We start from the raw sequence: 21,042 nt of genomic DNA on the forward strand, positions 1-21,042 counted from the left end.
CAGCTGAAGTCTGTTATTTGCAAAGCTCTGTTTCTTTCCAAACAAAGAAATGCCTCAAGTGGAATTGAACTGACTGCAACAATGAAAAGTATTTGTACTGACGGCAACATCACAGACAATGTGGAGTCTGAAATAATTCATTTTTAAAAAAAAATCAAAAATCAAACAATAATTCACTCATGCAACTTCCTGTGGATGGAACTGAACGTGTACTCATCATCATTATAAACTTAGTTTAAAAAGTTTGATATTTGCTGAATATCTAACTCAATTCTATCTATTTGTAATTTCAGCCAGTTGCAGTTTAATTCCAGTACTGTGGAGGACATGCTTTAACTGAAAGGAACACGTTGGACAAAACATCAATTAAATACAGTAATAAAAAAAGAATTATAGTAAAATCATTCAATTGGAAAATCATGAAAGGATTGTATATGATTGATCCTTAGTCATCAACAGGTTATTGGGCAAACATTTTCACATTTAATATAACGATAACACTGTAATGTGTACAAATCCCATGTAATCTTGCAGCTAATTGTTCCCATAATGTCCAGAGCTCACACAAAGTGTACTCCAACACACACTTCTCATTTTATAAAAAGAGCATTTATTTCAAAGTTTTTTTTTCGCTTCGGAGATTGAAGCACATAGTAAAGCAACAGTACAATGTTCAGAAAATATAAGTGTGATGTTGTAACATTTTTTTTATCTTATCATCTTAACATGTTTTTGTTGTAATATTGGAATATTCTGCATGTATACTAAAATAAGAACTTTTAAAATTGTACAAATTGGTACCATAAAACTTGACAGAGAATAAAAACGAGGCGTTCTCTTGCTGCAACAAACACAGATTGCTAGTTTTCCTCTTGAACAGGGATAAAGAATGACAAAATGCAACATAATGGAAAAAAAATGGAAAACTAAGAAAAGGGTTGTATTCACACAAGCATCAACCAAAGCTGAGATTTAACTTTTGACAGTAGATTTCAAAGACTGTTGAGACAACTTTAAATCTAACCTGCAAAAAGTCAAACATGAATTTGTTCCTGTGTAGCTGCAGCCAAAGAAAGAAAAAAATGTTCTCATAATAATGATAATAATAATAATAATAATAATATAAAAAACAATAATAACCATAATAATATAATAACATTAAAAAAAAGAGATTGAACAAGTACCTGCATGCGTAAAAAAGGATGTTCTGGTTTCGACCCCCTTCGTATGTGGCTCAGAAAACACACTTGTATTAATTTCCGACGCACACATTTTATGTTGAAAAAGCAACACGTGTTGATACAACAGATGTCGCAGCCAACATAGCTGGTGCTGGGAAAATAAACACAATGCACATTTTCCCAGACTACATTTTAGCATGCAGGCAGAAACAGTACATTCTATTTTAAGACTGCATGAGGCGCAAGTTGGATCCTAAAAATGATTTATCACATGTCTGCACATTGCTCTGTACATATCTAACATGGAGAATAGTTTGCTTTCTGAATATACTTTTCAAGATACAAAAAGAGGAACGAAAAACAGAAATGCACTGCGCTGCAAGAGTGTCCATTAAGTTTAAGGCGATTTTTAGAGCTCACAGGTTTTTACTCATTGTGATTGAACGTTGGTGGACTCCGAATGAGTATGTGATCATTCATTGGTGGACTTGGTATGGGAAGTGATCGTTAATGGGAGGAATGGGAACATAAGGGCATGTATGGGGAGCGGGCGTCATGTCTTCACTGCAGTAAAGAATGAAAACAAATCATCATCTACAGTGTTAAAATCATACCATGTTTGTCTCTTTTTGGGAATAAAAATTGTAGTTGAGTAGTCATTGTTTGTCTGTGTGTCGCTACAGAAACTAGTGGTCTTTATTGTCTCCTCCTATTATGTTTCCCCCCGGAGTTGTTGTTTATTTATTATAAGGCCACCATACTGTGAAGATGCTGTGAGCATCTTCAAAGTATCAACAACCCAGAGTCTTTCATGCCAATTGAATCAGTTACTGCTATAATTTGCACACACAACAAATTTGAAGAAAAGAAAAAATGTTTTGACTGCTTGAGCCTACTAACACACATTTCCCATCAATGACTTTTCATTTAGTCAATCATTTGCTGGATCCTAGACTAAATTTCCTGTTGATTTACTTATAACACGCTCTTGTTTGTCTTTTACATACATCAAAAAGAGAGCTACTATGTGACCTGCTAAGGCCACGCGAGAACCTGTTATGGGAATAACGTCTCTCTCAGGGGCAACTGAGGAAAGAGGTGAATCCAGCCCACAAAGGTACATTGGAAGTCAAATAAACTTAACGTTTTGCTATAAGCAAGTCATTTTGATCATACAGCAACATTTTTTTTTTCCTCCCAGCAATTTACTTACAAACAGACAAATGGTGACAAAACACGTCTCCCAGCCCTACAATGCTCAAGTCTGTAGAAATTGAGAGAAGGAACGAGATATAGAGGGTAGGGAGAAGTTTGGGGAAAAACTGGGAGTGGTTTAAGTCCAAGTGTTTATGATTTGTTCATCAACAAATAGTCTTCAAGGACCAGTGAGGTGCCAGGCAAAGGAAGAGCTGTTACAATCCATTGACAAATTGGCATGAACTGGTCAGTTGGTAGTTGGTAAGAATTGGGATCGGGGAAATGTTAAGCCTCAGTTAACAAATCCACATGGAATCAGTAAATCAGAAATCGGGGGCGTCCACTCAGTAAGACCACTGTTAAGAGTCATCTCCGTCATCGCCATCATTAAAGGAGCAGTCTTTGGTCCCGTACAAATCTGCCAGCTTCTTAAACCTCGGCCCCCAACTCTGTAGATAGTCATAATCCAAGTCAGACTCTGTTGTTACAGACTCGAGGGAACTCAATGAACCAGCCAATGATCCTCTGCCTTCATAGCCGTAGATCTGAATGGAGTCATAGGGAGGTGCAGTTGGGTCGCTGTCCGCCTCTGCAATTCGAGTTTTGATGAAGTCATCAACATCGACACTGTTGGCTGCAGGACGGCCAAGGCCGGGCCTGATGGGAAATTGAAGCTCTGGTTTGATGTCCTTCCTTGGCAAGAAACCATTAGCACCATCTGGATTCTGAAACAGTAAGAAAGACGGCACCTTGCTTTAAAATTCATCAATCATGCACGAAGGAAGAAAGAAGTGTGACAGCAGAAGAAATGTAGTTTTTATTTGCTGGTGAAGTTGATCCATCATATTTAAAAAAAAAAGAAAAAGAAATATGAAACCAAACAAGCCTCAATATAAACATAGTTTGGTTGTATATGAGCTTTTGGTAGTCAACACATCTAATATATATATGTGTAGTATATATGTATATTTATATACATATATACATACATACACATTCTCACACACTCATATAGGCATCAACATCCTCTTCATACCTGCAGAGTAGCAATGTCGAAAGCCTCAGTGTCCTCCTCACCACCTCCCTCATCATCATAAGTGATGATATTCTCCCTGATGTCCTCCTCCTCAAACACGATCAATGGCTCCTTCTTCTGACGCCTCAGTGCAACGAACAACACAACAATCGCTGCCAAAGAGAAACGGAGTATGTGAAAATCGTTGCGCATTCAGTGATTACATAATAATCCTCGCACATTCTTTGTGAAAGAAGTAGAAAAGTAAGCCTTAGATAATTAGTATGCACTGTGGGCGATAGTGTAATTAGACCTTGGACAGTTTAATTAATCTAATCATTGCATTGTGCCACACACATGCTCTTTTAATTGTGGGTAGTTATTAACATTTCAGTCTCTAAAAGGTTTTCTGTTGTGTGGTACAGGGAAAAAAAATGCAGCGTTACGTTGCACACAATGAACAAGTGCATTACAGAGCACGGAATAAAGGAAGACAGATGACTGCAAAGTGGATTATCTAACAAAACTGAAGCTGAGGGGATAATTTGCTTGAGAGACAATTACTGTTTTCTAAAGCAGGTTTTACACATACAATCCAAAGAAAACAAACACCCAAGTCATTGCTATTCCTCATACATTGTGCCCACGCTGACTGATAGTATTACAGTAACTACTCGGAAGAATGTGACAGCAAAGACTTGTACAAATCAAAATGAGCTCCAATTATGCAGTGCAGCTCAAATGAGGACATAAAACCGGACAGCGTGACTTGACTTTTTCATCCTTGTCAATATGATTTTTCCTGAGTCAATATGATGCAAGTTTGTTTTTATTGGGTAAACTTGTTGGAAAACTCCCTCGGTAAATACACTACGAGGTGATCTTCAACAGGGAACCAATTCTGATTTCCTTTTTGCAGCACAAAACATCATTTTTAATATAAAAATTCCTTACCCAACAGGATGACTATACAGGCCAGTATAGCTATCAGTGCCCCAGTGCTGAGACCAGCAGGTAGGACATAGGGCTCCACATTACAGGAAAGGATGGTGTCTTTGCTGTCACAGGAGCACACTCTGATGGTCAAGGTGTTGGTGCTGCTCAGAGCAGGGAAGCCATTGTCGTTTATCTCAATGGGAATGTAGTAAACATCCTGGGTCAGACGGCTAAATCCTTTACGGAGCACATAAATACTGGCTGTGCTGTCTGTGGAGACAGATAAATGTGGTTTGTAAACAGAAAGGTGAGCAGGTAGAGTGATGGAAAGGTACTCAAAACTTACAATTTCAAAAGAACAGCGGAATATTGAATCAAGTAGGTAAGCACTGCTCAATTTCACAACTACTAAACTGTCAACCACCAAACGGTGTTCTGTGTTCTGCACCTGGACTCATGTGCTTGCCTTCAGCAACTATGTCATTGTCCAATTCTAAATTTCATCTCATTCCAAAAAAAACCAAAAACAAACAAAAAACATCATCACATGCACTAAAACACATAGTGAAAAGGAAAAGACACAGAGTGAAGGTAGAACCCATCCCTCCCTGTTACTCATGCCAACACTGAAACTCCCTGACAGCTGTGAGTATGCGTGTGTGCAAGTATGTGTGTGTGTGTGTGTGTGCATGTATTTCAGAAATCGGAGACTATTTGAACAGATAGAGAGGCTGCATGTATGTCTCCCTGTCTGTCTGTCTGCACGATGTCACAGAGACACAGGGATTATAGATACATTCCCCGATTTTGTTTCAGTGCCTTACAAAGCCCTTTAAATCCTACACTATTCACCATGTTTATCATATACAACTCGGCCCAATAGATTCCATTTCCATTTTTGTTTTCTGCTCTTCTCCTCGTCTCTTTTCTGCCTGCTCTTGTGCTCTCTCTCGCTCACACACTTCTTTTCTTATTTCATTTCTTTTAGTCTCTCGCGCTCTGTTCTCACAAAAGCCAATTCAATCAGTTACCCCCCTAAGATATATGTACAGACAGACAGGGAGTTCACTGCAATTAATGCAGCCCACAGGATGTGTGCCTGAGTGTGTGTGTGTGAGTGTGTGTGTGAGAGAGAGAGAGAGCGATTCAGAGCACCTGCTGCTTTCTACTTGGAACTTAAACCTCCATCTGGTTATGCTTTGATCTAATCAGAGTGAATAGGAAGGAGTAGAGAGTGAGAGACCACAGACGTCACGATGACTAGCTGTTCCAAAAGACTGGAAACGGAAAGTAAGAAAGAAGTGAAGGGGTATAAGAGGTTATTTTACCTCGATTGTCTTTGAGAGAGAAGTTGTTGTTGTGGGCAACTTCTGGAGCCAGGGTGAATGTGAAGTGTTGTCTGTGAGCCATCTCATCTTTGTCCACGGCGCTTACTGTTTCAATGATCTAATCAACACACATCCACACACAGAAGAACACAAGATGAGAAAGGACACATGCAAACAAAATCACTGGTTGTGGGTACATTTAGGTTCCCTAATTTCATTAAGACATGCTTATTCCACTCACACACAAACATGCATACAGGGACGTACCTTGCCTGGCACGACCGTTTCACACATAAGGACTTCGTTGTTTGTGGCAAACTCTGGGGAATTGTCATTCACGTCTTTCACTTTGATGTTAACGCGCACTTTGGTGTCTTGGTGGTGGCCCCCTTTACATAAACACACACAAAAAAGACGTGTAAGACGAAAGTGGCAGCATTGTGCGTCCCATGAAGTGTCAGTTATTTTAGAAAGTATGTCATTGGTTCTTTAATGCAGTGTTTCCATCTGAATCAGGTGTGGTGGAACAGGGCAACATGTAAAACATGCAGGGCAGTGTTCCCTGAGGACCAGGGTTGAGAAACACTGCTTTAACTCATTGGCTGCCAGCCATTTTCAACGCAGTGGCCGAATTGACGTCTATAGCAGTCAATGGCAGCAATGTATTTGTGATTGTCTTGGTGCTTCTGAACTGAATATTCTCCAACAATCAGCCAGCCACTTGTTATTGCACATTACACCCTCACATTAATGCCTGCTGGATGTAAATATGACATAGTGACTGAAATGTTACCCATCATAACATTTTCACTGATATTAAATCATTGTTTGTCCATGTGTTGCTACATAAACTAGTGGTCTTTATTGTCTCCTCTTGTTATGTCCCCCCTGGAGTTGTTGTGTATTTATTATAAGGCCACCATAGCGTATGTTACATACGTTGTATGCGGTCCTGACACATTGTTTGCCTTGAATTTGTCAGTGAGTTTAAAGTACATTGAAAAAAATCTGCTTTTTACTTTTGGTCTACAGCTGCTTTTTTTTTGGAAAGCTTGTGTCACTTTGCTAATTCTGAATAAAGGATTTCAAACACCAAAGTTACAAACATATACATTTGAACTTAATGATGGATGTAGCAGTGGATCAACAACTCCTGTGTTTAGCTATGTACTTTGGTACAGGGGGTAAGCAATTCACAAATCAAACTTCAGTTTACAGTTAGGAACGCCTTTATTTAGGTGGCTAAAATGTGACATTCCTCTCGTCCCTGCCAGCAGCCATTTTGTCAGTGAGTGAGCATCTGTGTCTCGAGCTGGTTCTTGGCTGCTGCAATGTGCTCAGTGCCTCACTTGGTGTAATCAGTGCTGACAGTGTCAGTACCTCATACAACCACACTTTAAACCCCCTGAACTATCCCTTTAATTCTGCTGTTGCTAACCAACCAAAAGATTGGGAGAGGACAGTGTGTGTTTTTTTTCCAATCTATCCATTGGCCTAAAAAAGAAAAACCTACACTCCACTGTCTTACATACTTGTAATTCTAGTCAATATGACTTTTCCACTACCCTGTCATTACAAGACATTTATTTAGCTTCCCAGGGCTTGTCAGCGGTTAGCGTAGCCTGCAATGGTCCTTACTTTGTGGGCAGCAGGCCTGTTTCCATCTGGCTGTCTGGCGTCTAGCACACCACAGGGAAACCACGCGGCGCTCTAGTAGTTTGAGCCCCAACCACAGAATACCAGGGTGGGGCCACTGTGGCTCATTGGTTGGATGTTTGTGTGGGGCTGAAACTGGGGAGAAAAAGCTCCGGAGGGCCTGTGGGTCAACTGACATTCCCCTCTTTTATCCCTTCGCAGTCTGTATAGTTAGCAGGAGTGTTTGTGGTGGTGATGGGCAGTGTAAAGTTTCACTGGTGCCTCAACTGTAGTTTCTCATGTCTCCTTCACTGCTTCAAGGCTTCACCAAACTGCACTAACAACAAAAAGCAGTTTAAAACAGTTTTCCCAGATCTGGCGATAATTTACCAACATGCACCGTTAATAGCCAACTAAGCATATTCGTGTTCAGTACCAAGAAGAATAATAAATAAAAAAAAAAAATGGATGTCAGTATGTGGATGTTTTTTTCACTTGGTTTGTTCATCTTTGTATGAATTTAACCACTGCTTTCTGTATATTATTAATATAATACAAAACACTGAAAGGGTTGAACTATCGGTCAATTCATGCTGACAACCTCGTAGCCACTGTCACTTTACATTAAAGTGCGTTTGGTATGAGCCCAAGCTTGTACAATGATGAGCTTTATTTGAAAGAAACAAAACATTCGGAAATGAGTGTGGGACTCATTCCAACCCACGCCTCTGAAACTCTCTCTAGATGAGGTTGTGTGTCTGTGTGTATACACATACCTATCTCTGTGGCTGACACAGATATATTATGCCAGGCTTGTGCTTCTCTGTCCAGCGGTCTCGTCGTGATAATCATTCCATCCTCTGAGTTTATGCTGAAGAACTGCTCAACATCTGTGTATCGCGGGATCATGTATCTATACAGACAAATGACATACACAATATATGTTACAATAATATATTATGCATCTCTCCCTCAGAGGACAAATTGATATGTATATTGATAGGTGGGCTCCGATATGCTTCGGGAGCTTTTTATTATGGAACAATTTTGTGTGATTCAATTGATTTGATGCAATACAGTTCTCTAATGTAGGCACAGAAAACAGAGGGAGCCTAACACTGCAATTTATTAACTTTGCAAACCCTCAAGATAGATGGAATAAATTCTTCAAGAACTATTAGAATATGTTTTGTGTTCTGTCTGTGAAGGTTCTGATTGATCCAAGTCATTGTATCTTCAGGAGTTTCGCTGGACTTGATTTAATTAGGTTGAAGATGTTTGACCTTTCTGGCATTTCAAATGGTTTCTTCAGTTCTGACTGACTGGTGGTAAAATGTTCCAGTATTTAGCCTCTAGACAGTTGTCTCGTTGAACACTGCAGATCCTTCAGCCCTTGACCCGGTTTCAGGTTGTTAAGCCAGGTTTTCACCGAGCAGTACTGTATGGTTCGGTTCGGCATGGAATGGTGTGTATTTTTTGCGATTCCATTCATTCCATTTTTTGCGATTCCATATACCAAAACAACTGTTCCTTTTTTGTAGAGTTTACCAGAGTAAAATGGTACGCTCTGGGAGGAGCTAGACCTGCTCCACCCACGGCAGTCAGCTAATTGGGCAACAGAAAAGCGCCTCCCTTGCAACCGGTGTTTCTTCAATGCCCTCAGTCTATTCTCATAAAAAGGTTGACGTTTTGTTGAGCCAAATCGCCACAAACAGAGCAGGCAAAGAAAAAACTACTGGATATCATCCATTGTTGTCTGTTGTGTTGTTGTCTTCTGCGTTGCGGTGTTTCATTTGTTGTCGTCACACCAGTCCGACATCGTATCTCGCTCATGCAGCCATTTGGCAGAGCCGACAACCTGCCTACCAAGTAAAGGTACCGTTCTAAGTCGAAACACAACCGTTCCAAACCATACTGTACTGTACCAAACTGAACTGCACCAAGATGCCTTTAATTTCACCGGAGTCAAGGTGTGGATGAGGGTCATTAGAGACACAATCTGCTATTGCAACTCCTGGTTTGTAAGAGTACTGCAGCTCCTATAAGGGCCAAGTTGTGTGTGTGTGTATATGTGTATGTGGGTGCACACTGTGAGTGGTCAAGTAAGAGAGAGGCAGCTGTGTAGCTGTGAGTGTGAAGCATGAGAAGCTGGGGACCAGGCACAGTTAATGTTAGATATAAAGTAAAGCACTAATGTGTAATGTTCCCTGCCATTGGGAAGAAATAAATGCCCAGACTCGTCCTATTCGAGCTGAGTGTCTGTGTGTTCATCTGTCAGTCAAAAGGAACAACATTGGCCCAAAGTAACCACATCTACAGACCCGGAGAAACAACCTCCCCTCTGCTTCCCGACCATATTCTGGGAGCAAAAGCAGGAAAGTTTAACACCTGCAGTAGTTGTGATCAGCTGTGAGGAAGGAACAGCATAGCCTCATCAAACCAATCCATAGCTTCAAACGACAGTACAGCACTGTTTATATTGATACAGTATCCCTTACTTTTAGAATTGATTACTGTTCACTGATTACTACTTGTTTTTTCCTAATACATACATCATTTTGCTATTGTGTATTACATCAAACAAAATTTGAACCCGAGTTGCATCACAGTAATAGCCTGTATTGTAAAACAGCGGGTTATAAGTCGGAATGATGCAATATGGAAATTAATTATTAAATGTAAAAAAAAATCTAGTCTGGAGTCCAGTCCCAGTGATTGTATGTTTTGTTTGTTTTTGGTAGTTGTTTGTAATAAAATGTGACTGGCTGTGACTTTATAATCCTATTTTTCATCCCCAGTCTTTTGAAAACTCCTTCATGTGTAATCCTTACTTCTGCCTAAAAAAATATGAGTGTAAAGTCAAGCTTCTTTGAGTCATATTGTTTGTTCCCTGTTGCCGAGGGAATAGTATTTAATAGTTGTTTTGGCAGTGTTCCACAATTGTTTACACAGTGTGAAAATCCAAATTCACCCTGGGCAACAAGGCTGACTTAGCAGATGTGTGTCTGTGTTACCTGACAGGGTTGTTGGCAACATCGGTATCTTTGGCGTGGACTCGTCCCACCAGGGTGCCTTCAGGCGCGTTCTCTTCCACCTCAAACATGTAACTGGGAGCAACAAACACAGGAGGCTCGTCTGCATCCTCCACTGATATCTACACGGAAACACATACACGAACATGGAAAAGTGTCAAAACACTATATCCGTTACACACAGAGACATACAAGCAGTTTATGCCTTCATAAATGTGTAAATATACATACTATTACAACCATACAGGAGTAATGAAAATTATAATTATAAATATTATATATATATATATATATATATATATATATTTATATTATAAATTAATTTATAGATTAAAATGATGTACCTTTATTGTGGCTTCATCCTTATAGGGCCCCCAAGCAAGGAACTGAGGGTCAATATGAGGGTTGGATCCCTCCACCTTCAATGTATATGACCTTTTAGTTTCAAAGTCCACTGGCTGAGAGAGAGAGAGAATACACGTCACTTAATAGTCAGCACTAATCCAAAACCAAAATCCATCCATTTAGTTAAATATAAGCTGTCAAGAAACCGAATGGGAGGCTGTTTTTTTTATTGCTGAAGAAAATGCATGTTTTATTGCAGACACTTTGCCTTTGCAATGCAGAGGGTGACCAGTGCTGTATCCCCGTCTTCTGATAGGGGGAGCTGTGGCTACATGGATGAAAGCATGGCTATTATCAGCTGTATTCAGCAGTCCAACTATTACTGTTATTATTTCAAACTGACAGTAACCCAAATACTGACTTTAATTTGAGAATTGCTTGATACGAGTTGGGACCAAAATGCATTGTTTGTTTCTGTCGGGCTGTTCATTACCAATCTGTTTTTTATGAGCCAGTATTAGGTTTGGGAGTTTGGGACACAACATGATAAAAGGGAGCAGAGCTTTGGGTCACAACTTGGTGTCATCTCACATCATAAGAACAAATGCAATCTGTTAACTGTCTTTCTTTCTTTTTATTTTTTTTTTTGTTTTCGTGTCAAACCACAAGATTCAATGAATTCATATTGTGAGCTGAGCTATTGGCTTTCTCTCTACTGTATTAGGAGAAAACCCACTGACTGCTAATGGCCTTATAGATCTGACTTGAGTGTTTCCTTTGGAGTGCACTGTTTGTTGCCATAACTGAAAAAGTCACATGCTTCCTGCATATCATAAAAAAAGCGGCACAGCAACTACTGTACAAACCGATGACCCTCAGGTAAATGGTTTGCTTGTTGGCATACACATTTTAATTCCTCCTCTTTCTCCTGATTTGTAATCTAAAATTGTGTGTGCAGACAACTGAAGGCAAAACCTTTAAGCCAACAAAGGTACTGGCCTTAATTGTATAACCACTATAAAACCCAAGAGGTCTCTGGTATGATTATAAAGACTTGTTGTTGGCAGCACCTGGTTGCCACTTGCTTTAATCAGCCACTCTGCCACAGCAATAATCACAGTAAATAACACTCTATTGGGTATAATTCCTGTGTATTATTCACCCAGATAATGACCACTTTCCCCCATCACTGTATTTGTCGTTGGTGTAGGGGTGTTGAACTGGCATAATCCCAGAAGCAAGCTTAATCTTATCATCTCGAGGCTACCATCACTTAATGAAATCCCAGTGGGAAGAGGGACGGCTCATGTGTGAAGTGTTATAAAAGCAGTGAAGCTATTACAGATTTATGAGGTTGACACATTTTTTTTTTTTTGTACCAGGACTTACCAGTGATTAAGATGGTCACAGAGACTAACCAAGTATGTGAAATATTATATAATGTCAAATAACACCAAATATTAAAGACGGCAGCTGCTGTGTGGCGGGCATTTGCAAGATAAGGTCTTATCTTTCATTGAAGGTGGGCAACCCTGCTTATTATTAATGAAAGTCTCTGAACCTAATATTTTCAACTGTGAAAGAGTAAAGGCCAGTGCCGGGGCCAGAATTTCATATCATTGTTTCCTCTCACTGGATACCAGTATCCATCATCTGTGTGTAATGCCTCTGAGAACAGCCTGCAGTAGCTCTTTAATCAGATTCAGAGCTGTTTTCAGTCAAATGACATCAAGCCAGAGTGACGTTCCCTCCCTCAATAGATTGTTCCACTCGCATTCAGTCACAGCAGCATCCGACTTGGTGGTGCCATTGCATTACTTGGTGACAGGTACAATGCTAGTAGAATAGATGTGACCCAGTTCTTTCATTTTCCTTCTATTGTTAAGCTGCCTCTCTCTCTTTCTCTTTTGGTCTGTGTCTCCTTTGCCCCCTCTTTCTTTCTCTGCCTCTCTGTCAATCTCTCTATCTCTCTCTCTCGCGCACACACACACACACTCAGAACACACACTTTTATAGTGCTCCTTAATATTCCGTGGACTGCTTTCGTCAGGACACAGATGAAAGAGAATAGCTGATTAAAGCTCATCCCAGTGTGTGTGTGTGTGAAGCAGAGTGAGAGGATACACAATTTAGGCTGCTCTTCATGCTGATTTTAAAGTGTGTTTAGGTGTGAGTCTGAACATGTTCTTGCGCATGCTTCTGCATGGTACTGACTTTTGGGTACAAAAGGTGTTGCTTTCCCCAGAGGCATTAAAACACAATGGTCTCACACACACACAAATACACATTCATAGACATGCTGCTGAATCAAGATGCAATAATCAGACTAAGTGAGGAAAAGTGGGATTGCATGGTATTACACACACATGCTGTTTACAATTCAACATCAAATTCAAGCACGATACATAATGTTTTGATTTCACTCTCTAGTTTAAAGACTTATTTTGATTACGGTTTACTTCAGTTGTAGGTGCGTTTGCAGCCCTGACTTGTCTGCAAATTACTGGACTAAGGGGTCATACACATCCAAATGTTTTTTTTTTTTTTTCAAACAGATAAGGGGGTCAAACTGGACTTTTTTGACATAATTTCAATCTTTTATCATCCAGACAAACCTCCTGACTCTATTGTTGCAACAGAAGTCACACAGGCATGGCCATGCATCAATCAGCAGAACTACTGTGACGGAAAAGTGGTGCTGGTAATCAACTGTTTTTATATTTATTTGTTTCCTCATTTTAATGTGTTAATTCATTCAGTGAGGCTGTATCGACTTTGGTCCGCTCAGCAGCTCCAAGGTTGTGGTTGCATAATGATGAATGATGAATACAACAAAAGTGCAACCCTCAAGTGCCTCAGTTAAAACCCCCTCTGGCTTCTTCCACACAGTTCTGCCTAAAGACAAAGTGAATGTCGGCACATATCATGTTTGGGACTCGCTTTGCTTGCATGCAGACCAGTGTGTGTCTGTGTGTGTGCCAGGCTTTTTTTTTACAGTGAGGTCACACTTTTTAAGAAAGAAGAAGGGTGCATCATTATAATCATCCACTCATTTCCTTGCTGGGTCTTGGTGACACCAGTGGGAGGAGAGCCTCTTAGACTGGCAGTCTTAATGCCATTCCCTTCGACTGAGCTCCAAAGGCTTATTCACATGGTTGTGAGAAAAAAATCAAGAGACTCACATCGATTGAATCGGACAGAGATTTTCCAACCACATCAGTAAAAAATACACACTCTAGGTTAAAGGCTGGCTGCTCCAATTCCTTTCAGCAACGTCATTCCCTCTGAACAGGAAACACTTCTTGCCACACATAACAAATACTCTTAAGGACATAATTGCACATCTCAATGCCCGTTCTGAAATGAGAACAGTTGATGATCAAATGTATACTTATCTATTCCCCAGATATTGCTATATCAGCTAAAAAATACAATAACTTTATCTGAGATACTCAAATGTTGGATGCTTTGTCAGGGAAAAGCTAGTGTTGTGCATAATCCTAACCTGCAGCCAAAGAGACAGCAGTGTGTGTGTGTGTGTGTGTGTGTGTGTTTTTTACAGTCAGTGCTCAAGATGAGCTCTCTGGCCTAGGGAAGCACGGAGGTTAATGCACTCTCACTCACGACTCACTCACTCATGACAGTCACAACACAATGAGAAACTGTGTGGATTGTCAGGGGAGTCAACACCACACAAACTTTTTCTTTCTGTCTGTCTCTCTCTCTGTCTCTCTCTGACTCTGGACTGTCTAAGGCTCTGCTTTGTCCGTACAAAATTTGCCAACTACAGTTACATTTCTGTGGTGTCAAACGAAATGAAGTGGACGATGACGCACACATAATTTCCATGAGAACTAGCTGTATACAACGGCTACAATCAACTAACACTCCTTCTGACCAGTGTTCTTGAAACGGTCAATAAGGAAAAGCAACCGGACATCTCTACATAGTTACTTGCTCCCTTTCCTTCTTAATCTTTCTGAATCATTGTTGTAATAATGGATGATTACAACGACTTGAATGAAAAAGGTGTCCTTTATATAATAATGGTGAATTCTCATTATTTGATCCTCCACTTGAAAGAGCTTTTTAATGAGTTACAGCACATTGTTTAGCTGTCTGACCTACAACTGTGCTGTGACTCATTCTTTATTATGCTGTCAATGATGTTGTTGACTGCACTTTTGTATTAATTTAACCAAAAAAAAACAAAACTCTAAAATTCCACTGTTGGAAAACAAATAGCTGTGAACTTAGTAGAACATGCAATTTACTGACTAAAATATGAGGAGTGAGGAGTAAAACAGTGATTTATTGGATGTAATATTCATCTGGTGGCTGGAAATATGAGTCACAGTGAATTCAAAAGTGGCTCTGTAATCACTTAGATAGGTGATGCAATATCAACGATGTGCTAAATGGACCATACTTGTGTAAACATAGGTGTTTCTTTCGTCCCTTACCTTCTTCAGTTTAATAACAGCCTCTCTGGTCTCGGAGTCGGTGGTCAGTTCAAACATGTTAATTCCATCTCCATCTATTAAGCGGTAGTTCACCATTCCATTGTCTCCAAGGTCGGGGTCTTTAGCTTTTATCCGACCCACCTCCTCACCTGGCACTTTATCCTCTGACACAGACATGGGGTAAACACCTGGGGAGAAAACATAGAGGCAGAAAATTATCTTGGCTTTGCTTTGGGTGGCTGCTGATGTTACTGTTGGCTTGCTTTGGTATTCAACACTCTTTAGAGGATTCCTGGCTGGCTGCCACTGTATTTACTATCTGAGGCAGGGTCAGTTTTGGAGGGCAGTGAGGGATTAACATGAACTATACCATCTGTCTTATATGGCCTAAAGGATATTAATATCCCCTGTAGTGTCAGGTGTGTATGTCTAAGGGAGTAGACACCTGGCTTGCAGAATGAGAAGGGTAGGACCATATGTCTCTCTCTTCTTTTATCTTTCTCCCTCTCTTGTCTCTCATATACTCCTTCCGCTCCTCATCTCACTCCTCACTGACCCTTCTCTCTGCAGCTTCTTCCATCTGTCCTTTCTTGTTCCCCCATAAATCCTCCTCTTCTCTCCGTCTATCATCCACTTTCTACTATTTTCCCAAAACTGGCATTTCATTGACCACCTCCTTCTACTTCCTCTCTTCAGCTCCCCATTCTTCCCCAATCCATCCTTTGTCATTTTCTTCTCCAGCTCTGTGATGATTCAGACTGAAAGCGGACTCATCATTTTACTGGTTTTATGCCATTAGCATGTTTATCCTCCTCGCCCATGTGTAGCAAACCCGTCAATCATGAAATTGATTTGGTCACGTGGCTTCCAACTAAAAATGGGTGGAGGAGAGTGGAGAGCGATTCACAGGACTAGATCCATCCATCCCAAATCCCCGCTGCCACCCTCCAGCCCTCTACTGTTTTTCCACCACATCGCCATCGATCCTCACTAAATCCCCTCCTCTTTCTTCTTCATGTGTGTGTGCTCGTCTCCAAAAGTCCTCCCCTCCCTCTTCATCTGTCATTTGCTTCTCCTTTTTCTACTTCATCCTTCTAAATCTCACCATTCATCCTCAACTCTCCTCCCCACATCCGCCCCATTTCTCTCATGCCTGTCTTTCCTCTCCTGCTCCTTTTTGTCCCCGTCTCTCTCTCTCTCTCTCTCTCACACTCAAATGCCTGCCTATTCTGCCTCGAAGCTCATTTCATCCTTGCCCTCCCTTTGCCCCTTTTCCTCCCTCACTTTGCCTGTTGCTATATTCTTTGCTAAGTAGCTTTAGTTAAATGGCTCATGGCAGCTGAGTTCAACATTGTGTGATAGAAAAGGCAGAATGGCGTACCTGACTGTGGGCTTTTACGTTCAAGGACCACAGTGAAAACAAAGCTGAGTTCCAATGTATTTTACTAATATTATCATACACTCTTCATGAAGAGGCTATGAGAAAATGTACTGCCATTACTTTAATGGTTGTGCTTTGTTCACAGTCCGATCTTGGAAGGAGACGCTCATAAAACCAGTAAAGTTTATATGTAAGCACATAAACTTGACTCATATAATGACCACAGTCTATTAGATCAGTAATTTTAATGGGAATCCAAACTTTTTTCCTATAACTGTTAAATTGATGTGCTATGTGTTTAATATTAAGTAATGAATGTATTGTGTGTTAACTGGGAAGTTGTTTATTCCCAGAGCTAATGTGTCTTTGTGCTGTGTGTTAATACTGTGGTGGGCGTGGACAAGGCTTATGGTTTGCACCACTAAACTGATTCTTAAAGGGAACGTTTGCCAATATTTTGATCACACAAACACAAACTTTACACAGGTCATTTGAAGTTGGTTGATTACTTCATGATTCATCTTTGGTATAGTCATTAGCAGAACCGTTGCTTGGTGCTCTAAATACCTGCTGTGGGCAGACTTGTTTACAGATCTGCAGTGAGTACTGTGATTATGCAGAATATTGATTATTATTATTATTTCGGTGTCAAGGAAAATAAGATAAAACACTATTTTGTGCAAAAGTGCTAGGGCACCACTAGCTTTGTTGTTTTTATGTATATGTGTATGTAAAGCTCAAGCATGTTTTGTATCAACCTGGCATATTAGCAGACATTTGACGACATAAAATCGCATGTTTTACCAGTAAGAGTAAATTTATTAGGGTTCAATTCCATTATTTAGCAAGGAGCAACGGTCATGTTGTTGTTGTAAGGGCAAGTGTGTATGGTAGCTGTATATAAGGGAAGTTTCTTCTGAAAAAAACGTGTTATTTTAAAACTGAAAACACCTACACTGAACGACATTTTTGAAATACAAATTATCTTTTTAAGAAGTGTTACACATTTTCTATCAACTGATTTAATTTGTTAATTTTCCTTTTGAGAATTCCAGACCTCCATTGGTGCAAAAAAAAGTGTCTTGATAATTAGATGAAAGGGAGAAATCACAGGGACAGCAAGTTTGTGTCAAACACAGACGGGGAGATCAAGCCATCGAGTGAAAGAAAAAAAAACCCGGCTTGAATGGGAAATGAAAATCTTTGTGAACTCACACATGCTGTGCCGTATATTTTTTTCTGACTGTTTTTTTTTTTTACCTTTTTCTCTTTGAATTTTATTTTTGTCTTTCCTCAGCCTCTTTGTTTCTGTCCCGACTTGCTTATCTTTCTCCATTTTTTTTCTTTTTTTTCAACAGACGGGTGACCCTGAGATACTAAACAAACATTTATTGATTTCTCTTATAACTATGTTGTACTGAACTAAGTTCTTGAATTAAGAGATTAGTGTGGTCTCTTGGTGAGGTTGTCTGGTGCAAATTGTCAGAAATTCTGAAGTTCATTTTTGTTTATAGTTTTTTTTCTGACTTGCATATAAACCAGTAAAGTGTAATCAATAGTTAAGTTTTAAGTTTTAAATTTTTTACAAAGGTATGACAATAAACCCTTAAACTCGTGACTGCATATATTTAGTTTTGCTTTGCTTATTCCCATATTTGAAACACATAATAAATATTTTGTTGAATTAAAGCTCAGTGCTGAAACACTGCCAGCTTGTTGGAATACACAGGAACAGCCCCTTTCTCTGTGTGTGTCTCCCAGTTTTTTATATTCTCCCCTACACTGCTTCTGCTTATGTCCCTCTCTTTTCTTGCCTGTTCAGCTTCTCCACTGGTTAAATTCTAAGCCCTTGTCTGCTCTTTTCCCCTGCCTTCTTCTCTTCATCCATTCCTACAGCTACTGAATCTCTGCCAGGAGTACCTTTGCTTAAAGTTGCACAGGGGGTTGGGGGTGGGGGGCGGCAAAGAGGAGAAAGAGGGGAAAAAAATGGGGCCGAAATAAACTTGAGCGGAAAAGACAGGGTGAAGAAGAGGATAGACAGATTGCGGGAAAGGGGTTGTTAGTCATGTAGTTAGACTGGAGACCGACTGAAGACGGCATAGTGGTACAAATCACTGCCTCCTACAGTGACTTCCTGAGTTTTTCACACAGTAACTAGCGAGCGACATGTCCTCTGGGCTATACACACACACGCACACGTGTATGTGCACTAACATACACTCGTCCACAATTTAAAGGAAGCCTACACGAGGAGAAAATGTCAATTATACATTAGGTGTCATTAACAATAAATAGATAGAGCAGGGGTTTGTACTCACTGTGTGGAAACTTTGGTGGGTTGTCGTTCACGTCTGTGAGTGTGATTTTAACCTCAGTGGTCCCCGACAGCCCGCCCATGTGACCACCCATGTCTTTGGCCTGGATGACGACGTCATACTCCTGACGAGCCTCGCGGTCCATGTTTGGCAAAGCAGTACGGATTGTACCTAAATGGACAGGTTTTTATTAGATTACTTTTACCTTTTGCACCTTTCACATATGATGATGTAGTTGTATGCCAATATCATAGGCAAATATTCCCTATGTAGCCCTCTCATAATATGTCAAACTATCGTAAGAGCTATACATAACATTCAGATTCTCTTCCTTTGAACCATTTATTTACTTGGTAATAGATGTCATTCTATCAGAAAATAAATCACCATTTATTGTTTGCATAGAGAACTAAGAAGCCTTCGTTTTCTACATTTAAAGATCCAGTCATTTTTGCATTCTGTTTAATCCACTGCTCTGGTTCTGTCCCTCCCTTCCGTCTTGAGTTTGAGGTCTTTTTGCAGTTTTGGGAAGGTGAGTGTGTGTGTGTGTGTGTGTGCACATGCGCGCACATTTGTGTGAGCATGTGGCTGGGTGAGTGACAGAATGAAAAGCTGGTAATCTCCAAACCAATTAGAAATGTGAGCTATGGATTTGAGCCAGTCAAATACCCAACACTGGTTTGATTACCCAGATTTACTCTGTACAAATCTCTCTCCCTCTCTATTCACCAACTTCTCTTTCCATGAACTTGCCCTGTTTAAACTTATTCCTCTCTCCTCCTCTAACCTTTGTCTTCATGTCTTCATGTTCTTCTGCAGCCTGTCTGACCCAGCATAGCTGGGTGTCTGCCCTAACCTTTCTCCTGACATCCAATTTCTTCTTTTAATGCAAACCCAGCTATTAGGCCTGGGCTCTGGGGACCTCTTTTTTTTTTTTTACAACACTGCCTTCTTCTCTCACCAATTTCAGAGAAAAGTACTTGGTGTTACATGATCCCTGTAACAGTGAGTACTTAGCTTTTTGTATTCACAGTGGTAGAAGGTAATGTAAAATATAAATAAAGCAGAGACCTTTTCACTCAAGTCTCAGCAACATGCAGTTTCCAAAATATGCCTATAGTATGGTAAAAAATAAAGCTTGTTATCTCCCATGCTGTTATAATTAGGATTTGCAGATTCTGGGCATTTTCCTTAACTGACAATCAACAGTTGGTCAATCATTATCAGTACATAATACAACAACATGTCTTTAAGTTTAAATTTTAAACATTATTCAAAGGAAGTATATTAGTTATATGACACAACCAAATAGATAGCTAAGTGTATGTGACTATACGTTACAGGATGTTGTCCAGTGAGCATGTAGTATACTATTCCCATAAGCCTCTCTATATGTAGTCTTTGAGTTATTTTGCATGGTGCTACTTCAAAGATGGGTTGTGATGTAGGTGGTTGTCAGTGCAGAGTTCTCTTTTCAGCCTCACCTGTCTGAGGATCCACAGAGAAATACGGTTGTCCTTTCAGTATGCTGTACACGAGCCTGGCACTGTTGCCGTAGGTGGGGTCATCAGCATCTGTGGCTGTCACCTGCATCACTGAGGTACCTATAGGACAGAAACATAGACATGACAGACAAGTGAGGAAATGACTCTGCCTCAGTGATTCGGTTGAAGAATAGTTTGACAAACAAGCCTGTCATAAGAGTGTGTGCTGTTTCACCTGTCTGCACTGACTGGATGTGAAAAGGACATAAAAAAAAAAAACTTTACCTGTACTCTTCACTGTAGCTAACATGCTCCCATGAAGCTGGTCTCCTACATTTCATCATTTTCATACCCCCCTAATATTGATAATTGGTGTTGAGCATCACATTTATGTCATGCATTGACAAGTTTATAGCTCTTGGATTTATGACACCATCAAAACGTGGTGGATGACTACACTCAGGTGGTGCAGCTAAGTAGGTTTTCTTGAGTAATGGGGCGGTTTCAGTTTCTTGAGGGCTTGAAACGTTTTTCTTGAGCAAAACATTGAACCCCTACCTGCGCCCGATTCTGATTCCCCTTCCACATTAACTCCTCTTTCTAGTGTGTATATATTTGTTTAAGCTATGGATTTGACATACAACGCTGGTTTGATTATACTCGTGTATTATGCACAAATCCCTCTCCATCTAAATACAGTAGCTCCTCCCCTTCTGTTACTCTTCACTCC

The 21,042-nt window shown here is 40.2% G+C and overlaps 1 protein-coding gene across 2 annotated transcripts in view; it reads right to left on the reverse strand.

Annotated features, from left to right (window-relative positions):
- Positions 1 to 590: 590 nt before the first annotated feature.
- cdh11 (cadherin 11, type 2, OB-cadherin (osteoblast)) overlaps positions 591 to 21,042 on the reverse strand; it is a 70,989-nt gene continuing 50,537 nt past the window's right edge. For both annotated transcript variants that reach the window (XM_044045031.1, XM_044045030.1), the window contains 11 exons: positions 20,313 to 20,432; positions 18,832 to 18,999; positions 15,133 to 15,320; positions 10,669 to 10,782; positions 10,307 to 10,446; positions 8,069 to 8,205; positions 5,925 to 6,046; positions 5,658 to 5,775; positions 4,348 to 4,599; positions 3,415 to 3,566; positions 591 to 3,103 (listed from right to left, as the gene is read on the reverse strand). In XM_044045031.1, coding sequence (XP_043900966.1) covers positions 2,738 to 3,103; positions 3,415 to 3,566; positions 4,348 to 4,599; positions 5,658 to 5,775; positions 5,925 to 6,046; positions 8,069 to 8,205; positions 10,307 to 10,446; positions 10,669 to 10,782; positions 15,133 to 15,320; positions 18,832 to 18,999; positions 20,313 to 20,432 — 1,877 coding nt within the window. In that variant the 3' untranslated portion in view covers positions 591 to 2,737. The remainder of the gene's footprint in view (positions 3,104 to 3,414; positions 3,567 to 4,347; positions 4,600 to 5,657; positions 5,776 to 5,924; positions 6,047 to 8,068; positions 8,206 to 10,306; positions 10,447 to 10,668; positions 10,783 to 15,132; positions 15,321 to 18,831; positions 19,000 to 20,312; positions 20,433 to 21,042) is intronic.

This window comes from Solea senegalensis, linkage group LG15 (assembly GCF_019176455.1).
Source record: "Solea senegalensis isolate Sse05_10M linkage group LG15, IFAPA_SoseM_1, whole genome shotgun sequence".
Taxonomy (NCBI): Eukaryota; Metazoa; Chordata; class Actinopteri; order Pleuronectiformes; family Soleidae; genus Solea; species Solea senegalensis.